This window comes from Falco peregrinus, chromosome 7 (genome assembly GCF_023634155.1).
Source record: "Falco peregrinus isolate bFalPer1 chromosome 7, bFalPer1.pri, whole genome shotgun sequence".
NCBI classification, from domain to species: Eukaryota; Metazoa; Chordata; class Aves; order Falconiformes; family Falconidae; genus Falco; species Falco peregrinus.
The window spans coordinates 9453486-9478872 of record NC_073727.1 but is presented as its reverse complement, the minus strand read 5'-3'; the positions used below and the strand labels follow the sequence as shown (position 1 = coordinate 9478872).

The following is a 25387-nucleotide window of genomic DNA, read 5'->3' as shown; positions in this document are numbered from 1 at the left end:
CGCGCGGCGGGCGGACTACGCCTCCCAGGGAGCACCGCGCGCGGCCGCCGCCGGGGGACGGGGCCCTGCCCGCATGCTAATGAGCCGCGGGGGCACGGCCGGCGCCTGCGCGCTGCGGCGCTGGTGGCGCATTTTCCCCCAAGAGGGGAAGGTGGCGCCCGGCGGAGCGGAAGGGGGCGGCGCTCCGGCCCCCCGAGCTGCCGCCGTCGCCGCCGCCACTCGTGGAGCGGAGGGCTGCCCGGGGAAGCGGGGCGCGGCTCGGCTGCGGAGGTAGGCGAGGTGAGCGGTGGCTGCCCGCGCCGAGGCCAGGAGCGCGGGGCTGCCCAGCGTCGCCTGCCCGCTAGCCGGCCGGGGCTGGGGGGGAGGCGCCGGTGCGCTGCGGGCGGGGGAGGTGGGGGGGGGCGGACGGACTCAGAGCTCCTCAGAGGAGCCGCTCCTTCCCCCTCCGCACGGGGCCGAACGGCAAGGGCGAGCGCGGCGGCGGGGGGAGCGGGTCTCGCGGCCGCCCCGCCCAGGTGGGGCTGGCGGGCTGCCCGGAAGGGGGCCGGGAGGGGGCCGAGGGGAAGGGGGGGGCCGCAGCCGGCGGTCGCCGTTGGAGCTGGGCGGCGCTGGCGGACGGCGGGGCGGGGCTGACTGACTGACTGGGCGCTCGGGGGCCGGGAGCCGCGCCGGGCTGGCGGCGGGCGGCGCCTCCGTCCCCGGCGGCTGAGCCCGGCAGCGCGGCTGAGAAAATGGGGGTGGACGGCGGGTGGGGGGGAGCGAGGAGTCCTCGGTCTCGCTTTATCTAAAATGGCGCTGGCGCGGCGGGGCTGGTCGGCTCTTGGGCTGTGGCAGCGGCTCCAGGGGGCTCGGTCGCGGTCACGTCCCGGGCGCTGAGCTCCGGCAGGCGAGCCCTGCAGCCTGCGGTCTGGCTGCCGTGCCTGGCGCGGGGGGGTAGGCAGCCGCAGGCCGGGCAACAGCTTCACGTTCATTGTGAAATGCCGGCTTTAATCGCGGAAACGCCGCGGTTCAGAAGCAGTCGCGGTTCCTGCTGACCCCTGTTCTGCCCTCGGGGCCGCCTGCCGTTTGCGAGCCCCCCCTGGCGCGGCGCCGTGCGAGGGCTCCCACAGCCCGGGTGCTGGTGTCCGGCTGCCGCCGCGCTCCGGCTCAATTGTACCCGGAATTCCCTTTAAAATCGAAGCAGAGTTCCAGCAACAGCACGTTCATCCTGTTCAGATATTGGTGTTGAAATTGGAGCTACGGAGAGCTGCTTGTTGACTTAGGGGCATCTTCGGGGGAAGCGTGTGACTGCCCTTCACCTGCCGTCGGTGGGCGCCGGGGGTTGCTCGCTGTTAGCCTGGGCCGGGTGTGTAAGGAGGACTCCGCTAATCACGGTGAGGGTGTGGGCCAGGGTGACAAGCATCCCGCCCAAATTACTTTTGGATTAAGAGCCTTGATAGCCTCTTTGAAACAATACATATGCACAACAGTGTTCTCACTTCTGAAACAGACCTCAATCCTACATCCCCTTATCTGGGTCGCTTTTTTTCCCCACTGGTTACAGCGTCTCAGTACGCTAAGTTCTGCGATGGAGCTGATTTAAGAATTTTCTGGATGGTTCCTTTTGTGCTACAGCTCTCTGCTCCTTTGGTGGTTCTTTTGTTTTCTGTGTAACTGTACTGTGATTGGAGCCACTGAGATGATGATGCTTTTTAAAAGACAGTCTGTATATTTAACCTGGACTATGCCAGTGACTATATTCCCTTCATTTGGAGGAAGGGGCGAGCATATTCTGCAGAATGGCATGGAGGGGACGGGGTGAGAAGCTGCTTTATGAAGTTTCAAAGTGAAGATTTTTCTTGACATATCCCTTAGATGTAATACTACTTGCATCCTCTCTAGACAGCTCCTAGACACAGATCTCAGTTCCAGGTATAGTTTTAGAGTAGTTCCAACTTACGGGAGCCTGTGTCACCATCTTATTTAAAGTCTCTTTTCAAAGAGATGTTTTCAAATAGATCATTAGAGGGTAAGGCTTGTTGCAGTCCAAAAGACAGTTCTGTGGGCTCTGTTGTGATTGCATGGCCTGTGCCCATAACAGCTTTTCGATATGCTTACGCGGGGATACTGAGAAATAACTGAAAAAATAACTGTCATGCATGAATTGAAATGCAGCAAGTCATGTACTGGTTTAAATCGCAAAATTCTTTTACTGCTTTGAATAAGCATACATGTAATCAGTTCTTGTGCTTTCACTGACAGAAGGCTCTGAGCTCCCTTTCATTTATTAACTCCCAGCAATTTTTACTTTTTCACTAGGAGGGTGCTGACTAAGACCTTGTCTCTAAATGTCTTCACTGAGAAGACTTTCTGCAACAGTGCAACTCTTGTAGTAAATTGGTCAGTCAGCTGGGCAGGAAACCCTTAATATCAAGGGTTTCCCAAGTGTGTCAAATATGGTAACTTTGTGCAAAGAGTAGTAACACTATAATAAGTATGGTATCATGGTATTCTTGCTTAAAGGCCTCTATAAGCAACTTCATTTATATAGTTCTTTATCAAGTGTCCCTTTGTGCAAGTTTGGAGGAGGTTCTGCTCGCTATTCTTGTTTTGCTGGGTGTCTTGGACACGTAGGTGTCTGACCATACAGTATGTCTTTTCCTTAGTGCAGATTACCTGCTACTTCATTTAAAGGTAGCATAGCAGTCCAGAAACTTTAATTACAGTGATTTAAGCTAAGTTACTATCCACTCTTTGTCTCTTAAAGCTTTTTTGCCTCCTTTTTATTTAAACAAACAAACTTGGCACTTGTGGGAGAAGTGCTTGACTACTCTTGCTGATAAGCAGTGTTGCAGGTGGACTCCTATTAGCTTTGTGCCAAATGATGCAAATACTTAGTTTGATTCTGTGTAATACCAGTAAATTTCAAGTTAGCTGGGGATTCTGAATATTGTCTTACTGCCCTACAGACAGGCAAGAAGCTTACTAATTCCCTGAGAAGAAGGGAAGAACTTCAGTATTTACTTTTAAGCAAAAACTTCTGCAGGTAAGCAATTCCAGTGCTAAGATCTCTTCCCAGCTCTGTTGGATAGCTAGGTACTTTCAAATCTAAACCAACTGTGTGGCTTCTTGACAAACTAGTCACAAGAGAGTTAAGTTGATACGTGTGTCCTTATATCCATCTCTACCAGCTTCTTCCTGCTTAAAACATCTGGGGTTGGATTGTGGTGATTTGTTTTATTTCAATTCTTCAGTGAAGTCCTTTGAGACTTATCCTTGATATGTAAGGGTACAGTTTGACAAGTGACTCTCAGTGGCAGTGCTGGCTTAAAAGCACTTCCTATCCCTTCAGTCATACCAACAAGCTGACAATAAAATAGTGAGTAGAGGGTGTCAAATCTGATTTAGATTACTGTGTGGCCTGACAGCTAGTTGTGCCTGCGTGCCATGGGATAGGGTGGAAAGGCTGTACTGCTTGTTGTGGCATTACTGCTGAGAAACTATGCAAAGCTTTCCCAGAAGGTGCAGTCTTATGAGCATTTTGTTGGCAACTCGGCTTAAACAGCCTTTCTTGCCCCTGAAGTGCTGATGCAGTTGATTAACCTATGCAGTGAGGCAAATAAAGGGATTGATTAAAACCTAAGCTTAGAGAAACTACTAATGCAGATCAGCTCCCAAGTTTGGAGTGCTACAGATATGTATGTGCGTGATGGTGGGAAGGGGTAGTGCCCAGGAACTGATTGAGCTATATTGAAAGGGAAAGGTCATGAATGCTGAGGAGTACCAGTTTGTCCAGGTAGCTTAAGGGGAAGCAGTGATCTTTATGCTGATCCGAGCTTTTGAAGGGAAAGTATTGCTGGATTACTTTGAGCAACTGTGGAACACAGTTTATTCTGCTCATGTTAACCGCTCCCCTTAACGTACCTACATTAAAAATGCATCAGTCCATACTTTAAAATACCACTTTGAAATAGTTGGGGTTTGGGTAATTTATGTAACTATTCAGTTGCTGCAGGGGCAAAAAGAACATCTTTTCCAGGATGCTAAGTGGCTGAGAAATGGTGCTGAAGTAGCATGAGACTTCATGCTATTGCTGCAGTTCCTGTCTTAAAATGACATTAGAAGAATTGTTTTGAGCTACTGCATCTGCAGTGCAGCAAGGAAGGCTAGAGGTGAAAGGACAGAAAATCTATTATAGAAAACAGTCTGGAAAAAACTGTAGATATAGATGACCAAAGGTATGTGAACCAAAACATAATCAATAGAAAATTGTTAAGCTAGGTAGGGAATGGATCCTAAAAGATTCATTGTAAGTCTGATGTATATAGTGTATGGGTAAGTGTGTAAGGATGTCTGTATGTTTAAACAGGGGTAAGACAATGGTATATTCCTGTTTTGCCTTCTAAAACAGGACTGAAGAATTCCATCAGAAGGCTGAGGCTAGTGTTTAGCTTGTTTAGGTTGCCATGGTATGAGGTGTATTTTCTTCTCTTGGGCATCTCCACTTGTGTATGGGGAAAGCATTTAGGGAGGTCTAATCAGATTAGTCATACGAGGTTTTGTATGTGCTGAGTGTCTTCTCTGAAGATTTACAGTGAAGCTTCATTGTTATGATTGCTAATGTTTTAAATATTTTATCATCTAAGCCCTCTAATACATATAAAAGAGCAAACAAAGTCTAGGAGTTGATTTAAACTATTCATGAATAATTAAAGAAAACTGTATTTAGCACATAGGCTTGTTTCTTTTCTAAATGATATCTGGAAGACTTTTCTAGGTAGTAGAAGGTAGTATTAACTGAAGGTGTCATGTGCAAAATGGGAGTATTTGCACCTAAACTTGAAGTCAGCTGACTCTTTAATTGTATGCATCTGGTTTTTACTTCCCTAATTTTTTAACTAAATAGTGTTAATAACACTTTCTTTAACAGTGAACTACCTCTTACGAAATAAAGAAATGGATGGAATGGATGAGACATCTAAAAGAATCCTAGAGCCATACCAGTATTTACTTCAACTACCAGGCAAGTTTTTGTACTGTGTTTTTAAATATCAAAATTGTTTTTATGGCAGCTTTTATCTTTGGAAGTATAAGCAAAAAAGTTTATCCATTCTGGATTTGTGGATTTAAAAGTAACACTTTTCTACGTTTGTTCTTTTCTTCCTTTTGTACATTGGTACAATAGCTCTTTAGTCTGTTGCAGTGTAAGGAGTATCTCTGTTACTCTACTCTCCATTCAGAGTAGCTGACTTGCTACTCCTTAAAAAAAACTGGTAAGGGCAGGTACTGAAGACTTGATCGCAGTCTTAGAAAACAAAGCAACCTCAGCCTTGAGTTTATCCGCTTGCTGTACTGGACTCAGTGGGTTGTGTGTTTTGGTGTTTGGGTTTTTTTAAATAGCCAGTTTTTTTGTGTAATTTCTTCTCCCTGGTACATGTAGAGCCACATGTTCTTATAGCTAATAGCCCTGTCCCCTTTTGATTCACTTGCCAGAGGATCAGCCAGGCCTTTGTGTGATACCAGGTCACTAGAACACATTCAGGTGAAATTTCCAGTCTTGAACAATACCTGCTTTAGCAGAATTCAGGAGACAGTTTGATGGAGAACTACTGTATGGATATGCCTTTCAGAAGCCTTTTTGACTAAACAGTCAGATTGTTTGTACTTGTACACATGAAGTGAAAGGAAGACTGTACAAGTTATTAAAGTGACTAACTTAGTGAAAATAGCAGTGGAACTGCTTTGTTGTTGGGAGTATTGCATGGTTGCCTTCTGTCCAGCTTATATTGCTTACTGATGGCATTTTAAAGTAAGATACAAAATATGGAAATACTAAGGAAAATAATTCTGACTGGGATAGAAGGCCTTCTGTCTAGACAAGTACTGTAATGAGTCACAGGAACAGTACTAAGTGACTTTTGCATGTTTGCAGCACCACCTATCAGCAGGGTGAGTCCTGTGGGTCCCACTTTGTTATACCTGTGTATAATGAATTTTATTATTAATATCCACAAATATTCAGAATTCTTGTTTACATCAGTGATTTCATTTGGCCTGGCAGTTAACACTACTTGAGTTGGGGAAAATAATAATAAAAAAAATTGGCAAGAATGTGCCTTTTTAATGCTAGAAAACTTGTTTCCTCTTTCTTTGCAGTATATTCCATTTTGGTATGTTCAACTGTGTGGTGGTTTTGCTAGAGAACTACCTTGAGAATGAGTCTACAATATTCCAGAGAGCTTTCCAAGAGTGGTCCTCAAGAAATTCACCTTCCTGTATGATATTTAATTGTACTTTTTGTTCAGTTAGGTTATCTCGTTTAACCACGGTATATTGTAACACCTCCGTATCTTTAGCTGCTTATTTTTTAAGCTGTTGTAGGTAGCAGCAAAAAAAAAAAGTTAAGCTTCCTAGCAGGAAATACATAATAGACAAAGTGCCAAAACCACCTCCCATAGGCAAAGGTGCTTGACTATAGCTCTTCAGTTAGCTTTCATGTTAAATGATGCATCGAGGATATGCACTTAGCCTTGCCACCTTGACTCCGACTAAATTCTTATGTCGTGAGTTCAGTCCTGATCACTCTATACTGATGGCTTATATAATGTTATACTTAGTGCAAACACTTTATATCCTATCTTGCTAGAGTATCATAAATCTGATTGTCCAGTTCAACACATTGATCTGTTAATTTAGCTTACACTTTGGAGAAGGTGAGGCACAAGATGCACGTCTATGCAGAAGTGGTGGTGTCATTCAAAAGGGAAGACTTCTTTTCAGCTAGGCAGGTAAAAGTGGTGTCCCTGTAGAAGCCTTGTTCTGAGTAACAGGTGAAGCAGTGGGGATTCACGGTCATATGGCTGGATGTCTACAGTTTTTGAAACACTGGCTCTGCCCAAAGTCAGCTATGCCAAGTACAGACCAGTAGGAGCCAGTTACTTGTGTGAACCTTGGAATTGGTATGAACATCAGTGCTTGGTGAGGGGAGAAAATTGGGCATATGCTAGCTGTTCATAATTAGGGTGGAGCCCAAATGAGATGCCTGAGCTAATCTAGCAAGCTGTTGCTGAAGGAGGCAGTTTTATTCTGTCCTCTTTATGCTTCTGGCAGTATTCTCCTGCTTCTGAACTTGTGCCAGTTTTCAGGTTGTTAACCAAATGATTAGTTATTATCAATCACTTAACCTGTTAAAAACTTGCCAGGTTAATCTTGTTCCTTGTTTGTGAGCTAGCACAAGGGTAGGGATGAGGAGCTGTTTCTGTGTTGGATCAACTAGAGCTCTAAGGGCCTTTTGCAGAAAGTTTGGCCAAGTGTCAAATATGTACAACTTTAAGTGGACTTTTTCTGCACACTTACCGCCTTTTAATAGTTCACTTGCTTATCTCCTAAGACCAGTTGAAAAAACAAACTCTCCAAACAGTTTAGTAACCTATGAGAATTTGAATGAATTTAGATACATATCAAACTTCGTTTACATTACAAGGGATTGTGTAACAGTGTTAAAGCTGTTTGGAAGGAGGAAAAAAAAAGGGTGCCTACTAATGTTGACTGTAGTGAGAACACAAATGTTTATAACTGTTTAAGGATTCATCCGTCAATACAAGAAGCTGATGACTGCTTCTCAGTAATGAAGTAGGACTTTTAATGGTAACAGTTTGGGGGTGATACTTAAACTAACCTTGTCTATTTCTTTGACTTCAACAGCAGTAGCATAGAGAAGCTACTGGGCTTAAGGGTTTTTTACTATGTTATTTTGACTGCTAATATGGTAACTGATGTTTATTCCCTCACTAGCAGAATTTAGTGCTTGGGAGAACATGCATTCTGAAACAGTAACTTTTCTTGTAAAATATCCTTGTAATAGAATGTTGCCATATCAGTGTTCTACTTAATCTAGTATTCTGTCCCTTAGTCTCATAAACCAAATGCAACAAACAGGATTAGCTTTCACAAATTCCAATGTGGTTTGTCCCAAAAATGGCCTGATGCGCACGTATCATGAATCTTTTATCTCCAAGTGGCTGAGGTAACAGCAGTAGCTGCTTTTGCAGCACTAAGAAATATGTGGAATTTCAGTTGCAGCAAAACTGATGTGGTCAGTAGCTTGCTGTTGAAAGGGGTAGATTCTGATCCCACTCATGACTGTATATCTTCCCTTTCATGTCCCTCTGGTCTTGGCTGCAGTCTTTCCTGGGCTTGTTCAGTGAGCTAAACAATCAAGACTGGCTTTTTTTTTTTTTTTCAGCTTTTTCTGCCGGGTTACTGAACTAGACCAGCCTGGTGAAGGAGTTTAGCACCAGAGGGCATGATCCCTACCACTGACATGACTACATTTGGCACATCAGAAGCCTCAACTTGGGCCAGGTTCCTGAGGGGGGCTGCAGCTCTCCAGGTTCTGAGCTGCAGGGGTGCCTGGGGGCACCCACTGAGAAGAAAGTGAGGTCTCTGCCCCTAAAAGGTGTGCAGTAGTGGAAAATGTGTGTCAGCAAGCAAAGAAACAGTGGATGGGGGTCAGCAGGCTGCATAGCATCAGAAATAAAAGACCAAGACCCTGCAGGTTCAAGAGCCTGAAACTTTGAGGTGTATTGAAGGAGGGACAGGAACAGTCTGTGGACATCAGGTTGAGAAATGAATACTCGTGCAAAGGTGAAGGCTGGGAGCTGATGGCTTCCTGGTACTGGGGGAAAGATTCCTGTTCCTTGAGCAGATGTGTAGTTGCCACATAAGTTCAGTGCACTGGAAGAAGACGCACGGCTGGAAGCTCTGTATACAACAAAGTATCAGAATGGCACCTGGTGACAGCAGCAAGTGATAGTAGGGGGAGACACTGCTGCAGAGGACAGAGGACTCCATCTGAGCTTCTGTCTTAAGGAGGTTTGCTTTTTCTCGGTAGCTTTGATCAGGGATGTTACAGAGAGACTGCCAAGGTGTGTGTCACCCTCAGACTACTTAACCCTTCAGCTCTTCCACTTGAGCACTAATGGATATAGCAAGAGGATGCCTGGAGCTTATCAGGTGTAACTGTGTGCCCTTTGGAATGTGGGCCAAGGGCACAGGAAGCCAGGTGGCTGTTCTCTGTGATCCTCAACCCCCTTCCCTTCACCACTGAGAGCAACAGACAGATCTTGCCTGTCAACAGGTAGTTAGTTGCACAGCTGATACTGTTATCAGAGATTTGGGGTTTATGACCATGGGACTCCCTCTGTAGAACAAGGAGTACCAACCAGGAGAAGATAGCATCCACCTACCCAAGTTGGGGTAAAAGTCTCTGTCAAGAGGCTGAGCAACCTGTTGAGAAGGGACTTCCACTAGAAATCACAGTAGAGGGGAATGGCTACACACAATCAAGTAATGAGATGGTGGACTTTCAAACAAAGGGTGTAGGCTGATGTGGACAAGGGTAGACCTTGTAACTGGCAAAGCTGAAGGTAGCTCATCCCAGGTATATGCACTTAAGGAAGTATGAATAGGACAGTGTCATGGAGGGAAAGTGTTGCAACACTCTCAAAACCATCAATCTGTAACAAGGTGTTTTACCATCTCATACCAGCATACTCTTCATGCAGTCCCTCTGCTGCCTTCTCCTTGTTGCACATCATCCAGGGTGTGTGTTCTCTTGTGCTTCTTCCTTGGCTGCTCTCTCTTCATTGGCTCTCAACCACTTAACCAGCCACAGCTGCACCTTATCTACATTGGCCCACCCACTGTCCCTGAAGCCAACCCACAGTTGTATATTATCAATGCTAGTTAACCCAGCTTCATTCCACTGCAGGAAAGCTCTCACCTTTTCTGGGGAATCTGCAGGACTGAGTGCCTCTCTGAAGCACCTTTACACAAATGCATACAGCATGGGGAATAAACAGCTGGAGTTAAGAGGTCTGCATGCAGTTGCAGGGCTGCAGTTCTGTTGGAGTACCTGATGTAGGATAGATAGCTCAGGCAGCTGCAGTGCTGCCCTGGATAGATAGGGACTGCCTAGGAAGGTGGTCCGGAGTAGCAAGGAGTGGGAGCTGCATTATATGTGAAAGAGCAGCTGAACGGCATGGAGCTCTGCCTTCAGTCAGATAAGCCTGTTGAGAGCTTATGGGTTAAGATTAGAGGGCAGATCAATAGGGGTGATGGTATAGTGGGTCTTTGCTACAGACCACCTGAGCAGGAAGAAGTAGATGAGGCTTTCGAACAAGTGGAATATACCTCATTTACAGGCCTTGGTCCTCGTGAGAGACTTCAGCTACCTCGGTAGAAAGCAGCTGAAACAACACAGCAGGGCACAGGCAATCCTGGAGGTTTCTGATGGCCACTTGCTAGCATAGGTGATCAAGGAGCTGATGAAGACAGGCATTGTACTGGACCTCACACTCAGAAAAAAGGAAGAATTCTTCAGGGCCTGAAGACTGGGGGCAGTCTTGGCTGCAGTGACCATGGTATGTGGCATTCAGGATCCTGAGAAGAAAGAACAAGGCAAAACTCAGGATCACAACCCTGGACTAGTTAACCCTATTTTGAACAGGGGAGTTAAGCTAGACAATTCTACAGTGACCTTAACCTGTTGCAAGTGGCTGCCCAGGTTTGAAAGTGTAAATGCGTTCTCTCTTTGCTTGTCTTCCTGCAGTTCACTTACGCTGGCTGTAGTGTTCTTGTAGCTGAGTGGGGAGGCCTGCTTTATCTATTTAGCCCTAATCTGACAGAGGCTAAATGTAAGAGTGTACTATATAGCTGAGGTAATATAGTAGCTTCCTCCAAAAGGGCAGTGCTGCCTTCCCTGGCTCTTGGCATCTGCTGCTTACCCTGTACTAACTGTGGCAGATCCACTTCATAAGCTGACTCAGTGCATAAAGCTGGCAGAAAGCTAACCTAGCAAAAAGCAGACAGTTTTCTGCTGGGGTAATGAGTTGAATTAGCTTAGCGAGGCTCTATTGAGAGCTAGGTTAATAGTCCCTCTGCTTTTTCCCATGCTGTTCTAGTCCTTTTATGTACCTTCACTGTAAGTGGGGTGCTGCCCTACGGGTATAATTTGTGGTCACTTTAATGGAGCAAGAATGAAGAAATACTTATCAGGAGTCTGTCCAGAGCTGGAGGTCTGTGGGTTTGGGTTCTGTGCCCTGTCACAAGAGCAATTGTATATAGAGAATGTCAGGCTGATTTTTTTTTTTTTGAGAAGCATCTCATCTGTCTGAAGAGGTGGGAGGGTTTGTCCTCAGTACAGTATCTTTAATCTAACCAGATCTTTGTTTCACAGATAAGGTTTTTACGTTCTTATCTGTAGAAGGCATTTCATCAGAGTGACTCTAATGTTCTTAATATTTTTTCTTACCTTTTCCACCCAGCATTACTAAGGAAAAAAAGCTTTTTGTAGTTGCTGCTTGATTTGGGTAACATTGGGATCTTAAGCAGATTAAACCAAATGCATTTAGCATAACTTTGATAAAAACCAGATGCAGTAATGTCTATTACAGCTCTATACAGTGGGTAGAGCTTCTAATTTTGGAAGTTAGACCTCTGTTCTTCAGTTTTACAATAGCCTGCTTAGAATAATTAACAGCAGTTACATGTGACAGTGAAGAAACTGGATTTTAATTTTGTTCTAGTGTCCCTGAATTGTTGGCTTGTCTTGTTTGGGGAGAGGAGAGGTGTGGTGAGGAATGGAGGCTTCTGCATCTAGGTTTTTGAGACCAGTATTAAGAGGAGTTTGGTCTTTTGCCAGAGCTGTAGGCATGAAACATGCATACAAAAAATTGCTGTAATATCACATTGACCAGGTAGGATTGACTTCAGAACAAGATAAAATAGCATTTATGTAGCAATAATATTCCTTTAAAGAGGCTCATGCAAGCAGATTTGTACCTACAAGAGGAAAGATGAATGCTTCACTATACAGATAGTGATTTTTCCTTGAATAGTCAGTGTCTAGACAGCCTTGCTAGTCAAGGTAGACAAGTCTAAAAATTCAAATGCTGTCTGTACTAAGGAACTGAAGTGGCTAAATCAATTGTGCATGTTAATAATCCATTTGGAGTGTGTGCTAGTAGCTATGTTCCTCATCATAAAATAACACTTGTTGCTGAGCATCTGGCATTGCGTAAGCCTATTTTCTAGGAAACACATTTACAAAACCAGAATTAGCTGTCTAATGTAAAAGAATAATGTTGTCTGTATCAGTGTAATTTAAAGTGAATAAACAGCTGTAGATAAGGTACACTTCCTTAATGTGATACTATCTCTGAATAGTTTTCTTTATGGATGTACTGAAATATTTGCTGATACTTAACTGGCGAGCTATGCAGTTTGCCAGATGCTTGTAACAGTTATTCTCAGTATTTTTGAGTAATCTTTTGTCCTTTAACTCATGCAATTGATTGAACCTCTGATACAAGGCACTTTGACCCTCACTTGCACAGTACTGGTGGTCATAAGTGTGTAGCAAGTCAGATCAGAGAATTAATCTGTCCAAAATGTGATCTATCCATGTGAGGAAAAGGGTGGAAGTCTGAGTGTTTGAAGTGTTTTAAATCCTTAGTATCTCCTGCAGATACTATCAGAAGCAGGTCTAATTTGAATTAGTGGTGGTGCTTAGTTAATGCAAGGAATTTTTAAACTCTTGGGTACTAATCTAATTTTGTATTTAGTTTTGAGATCTGGTTACCTGTGTTAAATTAGTGAACTTCTAAGTCAGCAAATTATTGATTTAAATTAATGAGTTAAAAAAAACCCAACAATTTAGAACCAGCTATGTACTTTCTTGATGGAGAACAAGCTTGACATGGGGATCTTAAAATACCTGTTCTGCTGTTTGAGAGAAAACAATCCCTCTCTCCTGCAGAAAGCTATTGATGTTTAAAACTAAGCATGGAGAACAAAAATAGAGAACACAAGGCAAAGAGAGTATATGTCCAGGTAAGAGTGCCCTTTCACACAGGACAGAGCCAGAGGACAAAGCTGTAGAGGGCAGGTGTAGGGGGAGAAGCACCTTTTCATTAGTCTTCTAATGAAAACCAAAGGACTATGGGGACAGGAAGTAATGGAAATGTTTGAGAATGGAGACAAAAATTGAAGCCCTCTGAGCCAGGGAGAAAGGCTTATCACCCTTGCTGCAGAGCCCAAACCACAAAGTTATTGCTTACCTGGTGGTAACTTAATTAGAAAAGGAGAAATCCTCAGCCCCAGTTTCTCCAGGGCATATCACTGCAAGTGAGTCTACCTATTTTTATTGTTCTGTATGTGCTGGTCACACAGCAATAGAGAAGCCTTAGGGAGAGATTCAAATATTGAAATTTCTGCAGTGCTACGGGCAAGATGGCATCATCAACATGAGGACTAATATTGCAGAGTCATTAAGTTATGTCTCAGTAGATCTTGAGATGAGTAATATAGAACCCACTGTCTAGGTTGCACTGCTTTGAAGTTTATTTAAAACTTTTTCCAAAGGCCTTGTTGATGTGAGCTACAGACACAGAGCAGTTTGTCTAAACCTGTCTTGCACTTACTTAAAGATCTTATACATAGCTGAGCTTCTCAAAGTTCAGAGCAGCATTGTCTCAGCGTGGGTAGGGGGTGACTTAATTTCATGTTGGTCAGCAGTAGACGTGCTCGTGACTCCTAACAATTTATAAAAGCTGGCATCAGTAACTTACAGGCATGTAGGTTAACTTCTATTAAAATGAACTGTCATGTAAAATGATCTGTATTGAGTAGTAATGCTTATTTTAATACTAAACCTGGACTTGTGGTCTTGTCTTTCATTCCTATGAAACAGGGCAACTACTCTGCTCCACCAAACTACATTAGGCAAAGCAGAACGTAGCCCATTATTTTTGTAGACTTCTCAAGTATAAGATAAACGTCTGAATCTTGGAGATTTCTGTTCTGTTCAGATTTTTGTTTAGAGCTATTCAGTATTTCAAATGTCACTTGCTTGTTTTACATATTGTCAGTAGCAAGTGAAGAATCCTGCAGGAGAAAGACCTAAAAATGGAGAGAAATAGATATTCAACCAATTGTCAATATCTCCAACTAATAAAGAATTGTAATTGAAATTTGATCTGTTACAGACATGAAGTCAATGTGCTTGTCAAACTAGGGCTTACTTTCAGAAGCAGTAAGCTGATCTATACAGGTTACCAGCATACTCAGGATCGCTTACTAATTAAACTGCCAAAACTAAATACAGTAACCTGTAAATATGTGCTTTGCATATTACTGTGAAATGTTTAAAACTGAAGCTGCTGAAAATTCATGTTTATACAATGAGGAAACAAATTGTGTGTTATGTGGTATGATACATAATCAGCTTTCAGGTGATGATGCTGATCAGTTTACTGGTCTCAAATCAGTTGTTAAACTATTGTCCCTAATAATGAACTTTGTGACTTTTGATAAATGCCTGTAATATTTTTATTGTAGGTAAGCAAGTGAGAACCAAACTGTCACAGGCCTTTAATCACTGGCTGAATGTTCCAGAAGATAAAATACAGGTACTGGCTAATTATTTTTAATAAAGGGCTGTTATCTATTTTTCAAGACTCCTGGTAACAGACTATTATCCTACATAGTACAGATCATCAGAAATCTTAAATGCACTAATTATAGTGCATATGTAGAACATATGAAAGTAAAATTGCAGGAAAACAACTTTAGCGTAAAGCTCTGCCTGTGATGTAACACTGAAGAAGTTACTTCCCTGACTTGTCTGATGTCTAGAATAGTTAGTTCTTTCCCAGTGTGTTCAACCTTCTTAAGTTGGAGATAAGCAGCTACCGTTGTTACCTGCTTAATCTAACTAGGTTATTACCACTGAGTTTTCAATGAATTTTGAAAGAAGCTGGGCAGAAATACAGTGATTGAAAATAAAAATCATTAGATTTTGATACCAGAATATCAAAGACAGCAGTTAAATCAACTTTATAAACCACTTCTTGTTCTGGATCTAAAACTGTGGGCTTCTTGTCATACAGTCTAGAGTACTTAGTTTAATGCTTCTCATTGGAGTGTAAGAAATTCCCATCTCTTTTGCTTTTCTGTTGGACAAATCTATACAAGATGTATGGCTGTGTATTTAAACACTGTGGCTTGTCAAATGAAAAAATATGCTCTTGGTTAGACTACAGTTTTGTTAAACTGCATATAGAGAGTGCAAAAGATGGTGTCCAAGACAATGTAAGGAATTAAAATAACCAGTTATGCTTTTTGACACTTAATCAGCTGATCCCTAGTTAATTTCATTAATTGTTGGCAGAAGTAACTTTAGAGTCTGCCAAAGAGTCATCTTTAGCATGAGAATGACACTTCATAGTCCTCAAGTAGCAAAACAGTTTGACTGATTTAAACAATGAAGGAAGAGGCTGCATTCATTATGTATTAACGTTTCTTTTCTATCTTCCAACCTGTCTATATAACTTTTTAGCCAGATTTATCTTGGCTTCCAGCTAGAAGCATCTTACCCTTTGTGCTAAATACATATTCAAATAAAATATATTACAGCAACCTGTGCATTGTATGCAGGAGTTCAGTCTAGTATCATAGGTCACAATTCAAACTGGCAGAAGCCTCTGGTAGTTATCTAGGACAATCCTCTGCTTAAAGCAGGGCTTGCTCCATAGCTACTTCAGGCTACTGGGGGCCTTGCTGAGTTGAAAATCTGAGTATGTTGATTCTGCAGCCTCTTGGGGTGTATGTCCCCATTTTGAACCCTTTCTGTGATAACAAACTCTTCCACTCTGTCCAGCGAGGTTTTCTTATGCTGCAGTCTGACTGTTGCCTCTTGCCATTTTGTTGAGCACCTGTAACAGTATGGGTCCATATTGTCTCATGTAAACTAAAGCTGCAGTGCTTCTGTGTGAACAGAAGTTACTGGTTCTGCTTGTCACTTTTAAAGTGATAATCATTTAACCATTATTGAGAACTTAGACTGCTTGTTTTGGTTATCCTTATGAAGAAAACCAGTGCTTTAATGTTTCCTTTACCACTTAAGCTGTTTGTGATGGAACCTAGTATTTTTTTCCTTCAGGTTATTTGAGGACAAAACCAAGACCCTGTCATCTTTTAATCTGCATCTTGACACAATTATTACTCCTTTTGTACATACCCATACTAATTTTAATAACTTAAGGTTGATAATGACTGGAGGTGGTCCTCCAGACTTAATTTTGCCTCTCTTGATGTCCTAAGTGTCTAGCAGCCTGATTCCTTTCCAGATATTTCTATTTCTTTTATTAAAAATATTAATTCTGTCACTTGTTATGGGACTTTTTTACCCTAAGTCTTTTGTCTTCATGTACTTTATTTAGATGATGCAGTTGAGGTGACTGTTCCTTGATAGTTGATGTTACTGTTGGCTGCCACCATTTCACATTTTTCCCAGCCAAGTGGTCTCTTCCCCCTGCCCCACACCCCTTAATGCATCTCTAGTACCCATCTGATGCTGCCCTGAGACACGTTAGTTTTTTTAATTGGAGAACACTGGGTTTGTCAGATGAAATTTCTTCTGAGAAGGCACTGAAATGGCCTTGTACAGGGCCAAGCAACTTTTAAAGCTATTGCAGTTAAGGAGGTAAAGATCTGTGAGTTGAACCGATAGTGCTGCAGCTGCTGATTAGATAGGCTTAGGTTGTAAGAAAGCGTAACACTCTTTTCTGGTTCTTCAGCTTTCATTATAAAGAACAGTCTTTTCATTTCTGCAGGCTACTTCCTGATGTACTCTAAAATATTTTTTTCTGCTGTCTGAACTTTTTTGCTCCTTACTTTCAACTTTGAAGCATTTTTGACACTGTCTTAAGTTCAGAGGATAACTTACACTGTTTCAATTGAACCTTAAATGTCTAGAAGCTGCAAAAGTTCATGAAACTGATGGTAATATGAATAGGTTAGCAAGAGAAATGCTGGAATAAGCTTATCCAAGGAATTCACAGAATGCAAGGAAACTTTCCTGACAGTACTGAGAATGACATAATGGTCTAAAAGAATATTCAGACAAACAGGTACGCAAAGTTGCTTTCAGTAAGTACTCCATCCTGTGTGATATAAAGTCAATGGGCAACAGCATATCTTTACAGGTCAAAGTAGGGCTCACTTCTAACTGGTAGATGGGTCATTAGTGCTTCTTAAGTAGGTTGTTCTTGCAGTTATCTTGGACAAACATTTTAAGATTCCTAGGATTTGGGCTTTAATCTTTGGGATGGTGGTCACTGAACACTAGGTGGCTTGCTATTCAAGAAAGTGCTTGCAGTGAAGTCTCTTTACTTTTTCCTACAGCATCCACCAAATAGTTCCATACTAGGCACTTGCTGCCATTTAATGGTGGCCTAGTATTTTTTTAGAAGCAGTTTTGATGAATGTTGACTGAGTGCTGTGTTTGTAGCTAGCAAGTGCAATTGGTTCATTAGCTTTAAAATCATATCTTAATCAGATGTGTTTTGCTGTGAGTTCATACAATATGCTGTTTTACATGCTTGAATTCTATTTAAGCAGATGCTGAATATACTTGTTCCTTGCATAGCAGCATTGCAATTAAAACTGTGCATAGTGCTAAAACTCTTGTTGAATTATCCTGCTTTGGAATTGTTAAGGGTCACTTTTAGTCAAATGTAATCAGCTACAAGCTGATGTCCTGAATAGTTTACTGCATACCTCAGGTGGTGTATGATATTGGTCTGCCTAGTGACAAGTAGTAGGGCTGTAGGAAGCTTTTGAAAAGACGTAGTTTCTGCCTTTCTGCCAAGAATTTCCCAAATGATGTTTCAGAGAGAATAGTCTGTCCTTTAAGAGCTCAGTACTGAAGATTACACAAAGTGTGGGGGAAGAAAGATGAACTCTCTCCACTTAGCAAAACAAGGTTTACAAAGCAAATGTGTTAATGGATGATACCTGACACTCTCAAGAGCTGACTTTGGGAGATCTCAGGTTAGTGAAGCTGAACTTGTCACAGCATCATGTTGCTTTTCTTTTGCTCTGTTCATGTTTCTAATAACACTTACTGCATGACTCCTAGACAATGATATATTTTAGAACTGTATCAACAACAAAGAGGAGCATGCAAGTGAGAAGACTTTAGGGAGTAAGTTCACTTTGAATCTGAAAACCTTATACAAAAGGCAGACAGCATGATCCAGGAATTAGAGCAAACTGACTGATGAAGAGAATCCAAATTAATAGTAAAAGCAAGTGGTCTGAAGGGGAACCTCACTGATAAACTATTTCATTATTTAAAATTTTATCCACTTTAAATCAGGTCTTGCAAAACTGGAGGTTAAATTACAGTGGAAGACTTAATTTTTCTCTTCTTTTAATAGGTTATCATTGAAGTGACAGAGATGTTGCACAATGCAAGCCTACTTGTGGATGATATCGAAGATAACTCAAAGCTACGACGGGGCTTTCCAGTGGCACACAGTATCTATGGAATTCCATCTGTAATCAACTGTGCTAATTATGTGTATTTTCTTGGCTTAGAGAAGGTTTTAACCCTTGATCATCCAGATGCTGTTAAAGTTTTTACCCGTCAACTTCTGGAACTCCATAAAGGTCAAGGCTTGGATATTTACTGGAGGGATACTTACACCTGTCCTACAGAAGCTGAGTATAAAGCTATGGTACTGCAAAAGACAGGTGGTCTCTTTGGATTAGCTGTAGGCCTCATGCAGCTGTTCTCAAATTACAAAAAAGACTTAAAGCCACTTCTTAACACACTTGGCCTCTTCTTCCAAATAAGAGATGACTACGCCAACTTACACTCCAAAGAATATAGCGAAAACAAGAGTTTTTGTGAAGACTTAACTGAGGGCAAGTTCTCATTCCCAACCATTCATGCAATTTGGTCAAGGCCTGAAAGTACTCAGGTGCAAAACATTTTACGTCAAAGGACGGAGAACATAGATATAAAAAAGTACTGTGTACATTACCTTGAGAATGTGGGTTCATTTGAGTACACTCGGAATACATTGAAAGAGCTTGAATCTGAAGCCTATAAGCAAATTGAATCACTTGGGGGAAACCCTGAGCTTGTGGCACTAGTTGAACAGCTGAGCAAAATGTTCAGAGAAATTGAAAATTGAAAAATTTTAACTCCTGGTGGTGGATTAAAACTTGTTTTAAAATGGGAAAATGGCTGGACTATGAGAGGTGTGTTAATCAGTCTCACTTAAAACACTTTTTGTAGCCATCCTACAGAAATTATCATTAAAAACAATTTGATGCTAAGTATTTTGAAATATATACCCTATTATCTGTACAGTCTTAACTGTAACCGCTTAGATGGCTTTGTTAAAGATGTACTAGAACTGCAACAAGTTTTGAATCTAAATGTGGTCAACTTTACATAGTCAGCATTATTTCATTATTTCTCGTATTAACCAGGCAACTGTAGGTTTCTGGCTGAAATTGCATTAAGTCGGATTGACCTGAGTGTATTGTGCATTTTCAAACAATGCTCTAGTAAATGAAAATGTACAATGTTAAATAACAGAAGGTACTTGCCGCCACAGTGTGCATAAAACTTGTGTGATATTTCAAAGTCAGACTTGGAAAGATCAGATGGATCAGCATATGAAGTTCTAAAGTGAATATCCTATCCAGCTTCTGGGGGTATTTTCAGGGGAATGAGGATTATGAAAGAGTATTTTATATGCAAATAAGACTAATGTTTAGTCTGAAATTGTAGCTTTATAATGACTTAAGTACCTTAGAGAAAAGATTCCATTGCATCAGCAAAGCATAAATTAGCTGCTGATTCCCGCTCTGCAGTGAATAATTTTGATTGCCTGTTTTTAGATTTTTAAACAGTCATATTTTTTTAGCCAGGGACTTAAATCTATGCATTAGAGCCCATCTATACATGTAGCTGTAAATAGTCACATGGTGAGCTGCTACTAGAAATGGAATGGGATTCACACCAGGTAACTTTAGGACACTATAATTAGTGCATGTCTCTTTAATCTCTGCTTATAATTGAGAGGGGCTTCTCTGGGAGTTGATTTGTAATTCATACTGCATACCTGTTCTGAATTGTTATCTGGAAAGCGAGATTGAGGGGGAAAGGCTGATAAGTGACAAAACTCTCTGCTCATCTAATGTATATAAATGTGTCTATATAAAGGTGAACAAAATGTAAGCAGAGATGTTTGTTTCTTCTTGTCTGGGCTGACTTGAATCAGGTTCAGTCCCTTATTCTTCACACAAAGCTTTTCTTCGGTCTAGGGGGGGTAAGGGTTTGGATCAAAGGTGGGACTGGTGCTATCAGTAGTGGTGTTAGCTCAGGCATACCCTCAAAAGAAATGGCCAGAGGTACTTGGCTTCTGCAGCTGAAGGATAGTTTTATGTGGGTGTTCATTTACTGTACCTGGAAAGCAGAGAGAGTCATGTTCTCAACCTGCTGAGAAAACTAATTGAAGAAGGTTGCTGTAATGTCTTTCCCGGGCAGCCTTAAGATTCTTCTGAAAGTGATCAAGCATGAAAAAATTCAGGATGACTGCTTTGTAAGAGGTGTTATGTAGTTATGGATGATAGCCTTTTATCTGCATGCTGAGGAGGAATCTGTCTGCTCTGTGATTAGGCAGAGAATAATAGCCTTGTCACTGAATGGACCTGGTTGCCAGGAGTCAATAGCTCAAAGTTGGTGAAAAGTGTCTTTTTAATGTTAATGACAGTGAATTGTAATGCCTTTTTCATAACTTGCAGTGCTTCATAGTAAGCCTGTAAATCTTTAATGTTTTATGAGAAAATACTACCTGCAGCAAAGGACAACGCTTATTTTGTGCCAGGTCTTGGGAGTTTCTAAACACTGTTGCAGCTGATGTTGAATGGAGGAGAGCACTGAAAAAACTTAAGAGAAATCGCCTAGTCTTACTGTGAAAGATATCCTTGTGCCTATTAGGATATTGTAACTGACATAGGACAAAGTGTGCTTAGTACCATTTCATGTCTGCTCAGTTGCTGGGTTTAAACAGTTTTGTGTAGTCAAACTTTCCTAATGGCATAGCTTTTACTTTTGTATACACTACCACCTGAGACTTCTGCTATATCGTCACTTCTTCAGTTCATTCTGACAACTATTATTTATTCTATACCATATAGAATTTATTATAAATAATTATTTATTGTAATACCATATCTTGTAGAATGTGCCTCCGCTAACCTAAGAGTAAGCATATTGGAAGTTTTCGAGCTGCAGGCCCTTGAAACCACAAATGGGCAATAAGGGAAAATTACCCAGGGAAAAGAAAGCTGGACCAACAAGAAACAAGTACAGCTCTGCATTATTCTGCCTTCAAGGCTTTTAATACTAGTGTTCAAAGCTTACCTTGAAGGTATATCTTAAAAGGCTCAGAAGCAGAGTAGTGTTGTTCTTCACTTTGGTTAGGATTAACTGAGGCCTCTGAGGTTTTTCCTGATGTATTCAGGAGCTGGAAGAGGCTGAGATCTTTCCCCTTCATCTGTTAAGCAGGTAGAGCATCTTTAAGAATTAAATGTCAGCAGTGATGATGCTCTATAGTCAAGGTAGATTTTATATTTGGAGCCATGAGACTGTATCTTCATTAGTGTCCTCCGTTACTGGCTCTGATACAAGCTCCTGGTGTTAAGCCATGTTAGGAAAATCCCTTCCTTAAAGCAGCATGAGAGTTCTTGTGGCTGCAGAATTAGTTTAGTTGTGTAAGTGCTGCTCTTTGTTGCTATGCCTCCCACAACACCAGGAGTAGGATTTTTTTTTTGTGATCTTCACAAGAGCTGCATTGCTGTGGAATGGAAATCTGAGTTGTGAGTAGAAATGCCCATGGGGAAACAAAGGGGATGCTGGTTTAAATGTCAGTCCCTTTGAGCCAGAACTGTTGTACTTATTCTTTCTACCATTGCCAACAAGTTCTGCTTTGATCAAGTTACCTGCGCATTTCTTGGAGGTTTAGCTCTTGCAGTGCCTATGAAGAGAAATGCGGGTACTCATCAGTCTCCAGCATTTCCCCCACCTCAGTATGTTTTCTGATTGTGTGCCTGCTCGGATGTAAATGAATGCTGTCATCAGTCTTTGAGTGGCCAGCCATTGGATGGCGCATCTGCGTCTGCTGCTTCGAAGGCTGATATTATCCCAATCAAATATAGTGAAAACTGCGTTGTTTCAGGACCTTCCTGAGGAGATGGCTTGTCTTCCACCTCTCCCGTTGAGCTCAGGCTGTTCAGGGACCCTAAGAGCAACTTTGTATTGGCCAGTTGTTGATACTAACAGCCTAAAAATGTTAATGGCAGTGAGGAAGTAGTTGCTGATATTCGTTATCCTTTCAACATGATGAGTTTGCTAATTATTAAGTATCTAAATGCTTCCATGTGCTATGGAAGCTTCCTATATTAATGGCTTCTTTCCTCAGTTATAGCTAAATGCTAACATAGTATAGAAACATGGGATTTGTGGGTTTGGTGGTGGGTTGGGGGGGTTCTCTTTTTTTTTTTTGGTACCTTCTTACATAAACTGGTTTGGACACTGATAGTCTTTAGCATTGAATTGGGCCAGGCTGTTATTCATGTACAAGAGCTATATAGGCACCTGTTCTCTCCTTTATCCTGTCTTAATCTTACCATTTTATGTTTCAGATTTGGTATTTACTGTGTTCTTTGTATTATTTGCTCAGCACTTTCATTGTAATTCTTTTCTCAGTGCTATTTCTATTCCGCTACTAATGCCATAGCGCATACAATACCATCAAACTCACTTTTGATCCTCGACAAACATAATAGTCTGAGTATGCTGTTGAAACATTGAATTGTGGCTCATCGTATGCCTTCACAAAAGTAATCAAAGATTTTCTACAATCTTTAAATGCTGTAACTTTTTTTTCTCCAAGAAGCTAAAGCCTGTAATACATTTTATATTGCCATAAATTATTTTTGTTCCACATAGCTTGAGCTCCTTTCCTTCTCCTACCCCTGTGTTTTCAACACCTATTTTGCTTTGGTGGTAATGCTCATTAGGCCTTCTTGTGAAAGAACTCACTAGCCCTGGGAGGAAGAGAGGTTAATTTTTGTCTGGGTTAATGAATTATCCCACTCAGCAAGAGCCTGATGAATGTCAGAGCTGGCAGGTAGGCAAAGGTGAGAACAGAGCCAGGGAAAGGATTTGGGAGAACCACAAAAAACAAAATTTAGGTTCCTGAGCCTGCCTTATGGTATTTCACGTTGGTTTACAGCATCTCCTTCACTTTTTTAGGAAGGGCTAAAAGAGCATGGTTCACTTCCCTGAAGTTCCCTTCTTGCTTTCCAAATGAAATGTAAGAGATGTTCAAGTTAAATTTATTCAGATAATTATTTATATAATTGGCATATACAATCTTAAGGTTTTGGTTAAAGGTACAGATAAAACAGTACAATGTTTCATTACTGTGTTTTTCTTGCTCTTAACAATTTTTCTATTCTTGAAGGCAGGGAAACATAATCTGTGTGCTTACGTGACTTCATTGTTGCCTCACATCAACATCCTTCCTGAATGCGTTCTATCATAGCTGAGCACCCATGTTCACGTTTTCTGCAGTACTTCTTAATTACTTTAGAAGGCACCTCTGTGAGGTGTGGCTAGGAATAATCTATGATTCGTTAACTCCCTTTCATTCAAGGGCATTATCTGCAAAATGCATAGTAAAGATGCAAGTTAAGCCACGTGAATGCTGATAGTGTTCCTCACCATGTGCCCTATGGAACAATTAAGTTCTCACTTAACTCATTGCAAATGTATTTACTGAGCATCTCTGTTTCCTACAGCATAGAGAACCATGGGAGATACCCCAGGAAGGCCTAATATGACACTTCAGGGAAAACACTTCAAAACCTGGTGTGAATTTGTGTGGAGGACTAACTGATGTGAAGGGAGGTCATAGATAATTTTCTGCTTTTGAACACCATGCAAATACTGTCTACTCTGGTACATGAATTACATGCTGTCAGTAAGCAGTTGCATCTTTTCTTGATCACAGTAGAATATTTTCACTCTCTTCATAATGTTTCAGTTGCTGTTTCTGGAGCATATGGTGTAAGTTAATCTGTAATGATTGAAGTCTGTGAAAAGGAAAAATGGCAAACGCTTACATTTTTGGTTGCTCTGTTTTGAAATACATGTGAAAACTGGCCTGTTCTATTGCTGTAATCTACTGTGTTATTCTGCGGTGTAGCTGAGGGAGGCATAACAACCTTTCACCAACTTATATTGTTACAATCAGACTGACACCAAGGCCATGTGAACAGATTAAAAGGGGGAAAAAAGTGTTTGCAAGGAAAACCCACAAAGTTCTTTAAAAATAGTTTTAGATAATTGCAGAGTTAATACATGAAACATGGAAGTAACTCCTCTACAAAGGTTCTGTGGCTTTAACTTGGGGGTCCTCAAAGCTTTTAAACAGGGGGCTGGCACGTGGATGAAGTGGCAGGAAGTCATCTGTGGCTGCTTGGTTTTCCCCCCTCCAACCCCCAGTGGGGGGGTGGGGGTTGGTGGCGGGGGGTGTTCTCTAAATACCGGGGGCTGTATTGAGGACCCTGGGGGGCTGTATCTGGCCCATGGGCCGTAGTTTGAGGACCCCTGCTTTAACTGAAGAACCTATTGCTACTTCTGCCTTCTTTTTGGAGGTGGGATGAGGTATACAGGTCAAAGTAAAAACCATACAGAGGAATTGACATTGCTATTCCTAGAAATGTGAAAGCTGCTATAAACCTAATCTCTTTATTTTACACCAACCAAAATGAACAGTCAATGAATTCTGAAGTTAAATCCTTTTCCACTTAGGTGTTTATAAAATGCAGAAGTTGCAATTCTAGGTAATAAGTTGGAAATACTAAATTGATCTAGGGTTTTTGGTTTCTTGTCAAGTATATCGGATGCACTGTAGCTATTTGTTGATTACAGTGCTAAAACAGAAGAAACAAGATTTTTTTAAAAAAAAAAGCTATGCTATTATCTTTATTTTAGAGCAAGGGTCCTCAAACTACGGCCAGTGGGCTGGATATGGCCCCCCAAGGGTCCTCAATCCGGCCCCCGGTATTTACAGAACTCCCCTGCCCCCCCCTCCCCCCCCCCCCCAGGGGTTGGGGGGAACCAGGCAGCTGCAGATGACTGCCTGCCACTTCACCCGTGTGCTGGCCCCCTGTTTAAAAAGTTTGAGGACACCTGTTTTAGAAATAATAAATACATAAATTCAGCAACAGGCATGTAGATTTTGAGAATGGCTGAACTACCTATGAGACATGCTGCTGGGGTCAGAAAGATAGGGAAAAGTATTTTCTCACTTTCAACAGCTTTCCTGACATGTAGTCAAACAAAGTGGAGGATGCTCTCAGGTTTGTACTTGGGAACAGTGAGTGAGTCAGGAAAGAAGAGCAGGAGGGCTCTACTGCCATTGTTTCTGCTGTCATACTCATACCACTGTGTAGCTTCAGCATAGTTTTAAAA

The 25387-nt window shown here is 41.7% G+C and overlaps 1 protein-coding gene across 5 annotated transcripts; it reads left to right on the top strand.

The window, feature by feature from the left end:
- The first annotated feature begins 113 nt into the window (after positions 1-113).
- GGPS1 (geranylgeranyl diphosphate synthase 1) lies at positions 114-22854 on the top strand. Of its 5 annotated transcripts, none has more exons than XM_055810547.1 (4): positions 114-270; positions 4910-5002; positions 14380-14450; positions 18264-22854. In XM_055810547.1, exons 2-4 carry the CDS (start codon positions 4936-4938, stop codon positions 19023-19025), a joined length of 900 nt encoding a protein of 299 aa, XP_055666522.1. In that variant the 5' UTR covers positions 114-270; positions 4910-4935; the 3' UTR covers positions 19026-22854. The 5 variants fall into 5 exon arrangements, with proteins under 5 accessions (XP_055666522.1, XP_055666521.1, XP_055666524.1 ...); XM_055810546.1 differs by having other exon boundaries at positions 126-279; XM_055810548.1 differs by lacking the exons at positions 114-270; positions 4910-5002 and adding an exon at positions 8240-8437.
- Positions 22855-25387: the final 2533 nt, after the last annotated feature.

Coding starts and splice junctions, on each gene's coding strand:
- GGPS1 (XM_055810547.1), top strand. CDS start 4,936: ATGGATGGAATGGATGAGACATCTAAAAGAATCCTAGAGCCATACCAG. Junction 5,003..14,379: donor GTATTTACTTCAACTACCAG/GCAAGTTTTTGT, acceptor TTTTTATTGTAG/GTAAGCAAGTGAGAACCAAA. Junction 14,451..18,263: donor TTCCAGAAGATAAAATACAG/GTACTGGCTAAT, acceptor TTCTTTTAATAG/GTTATCATTGAAGTGACAGA.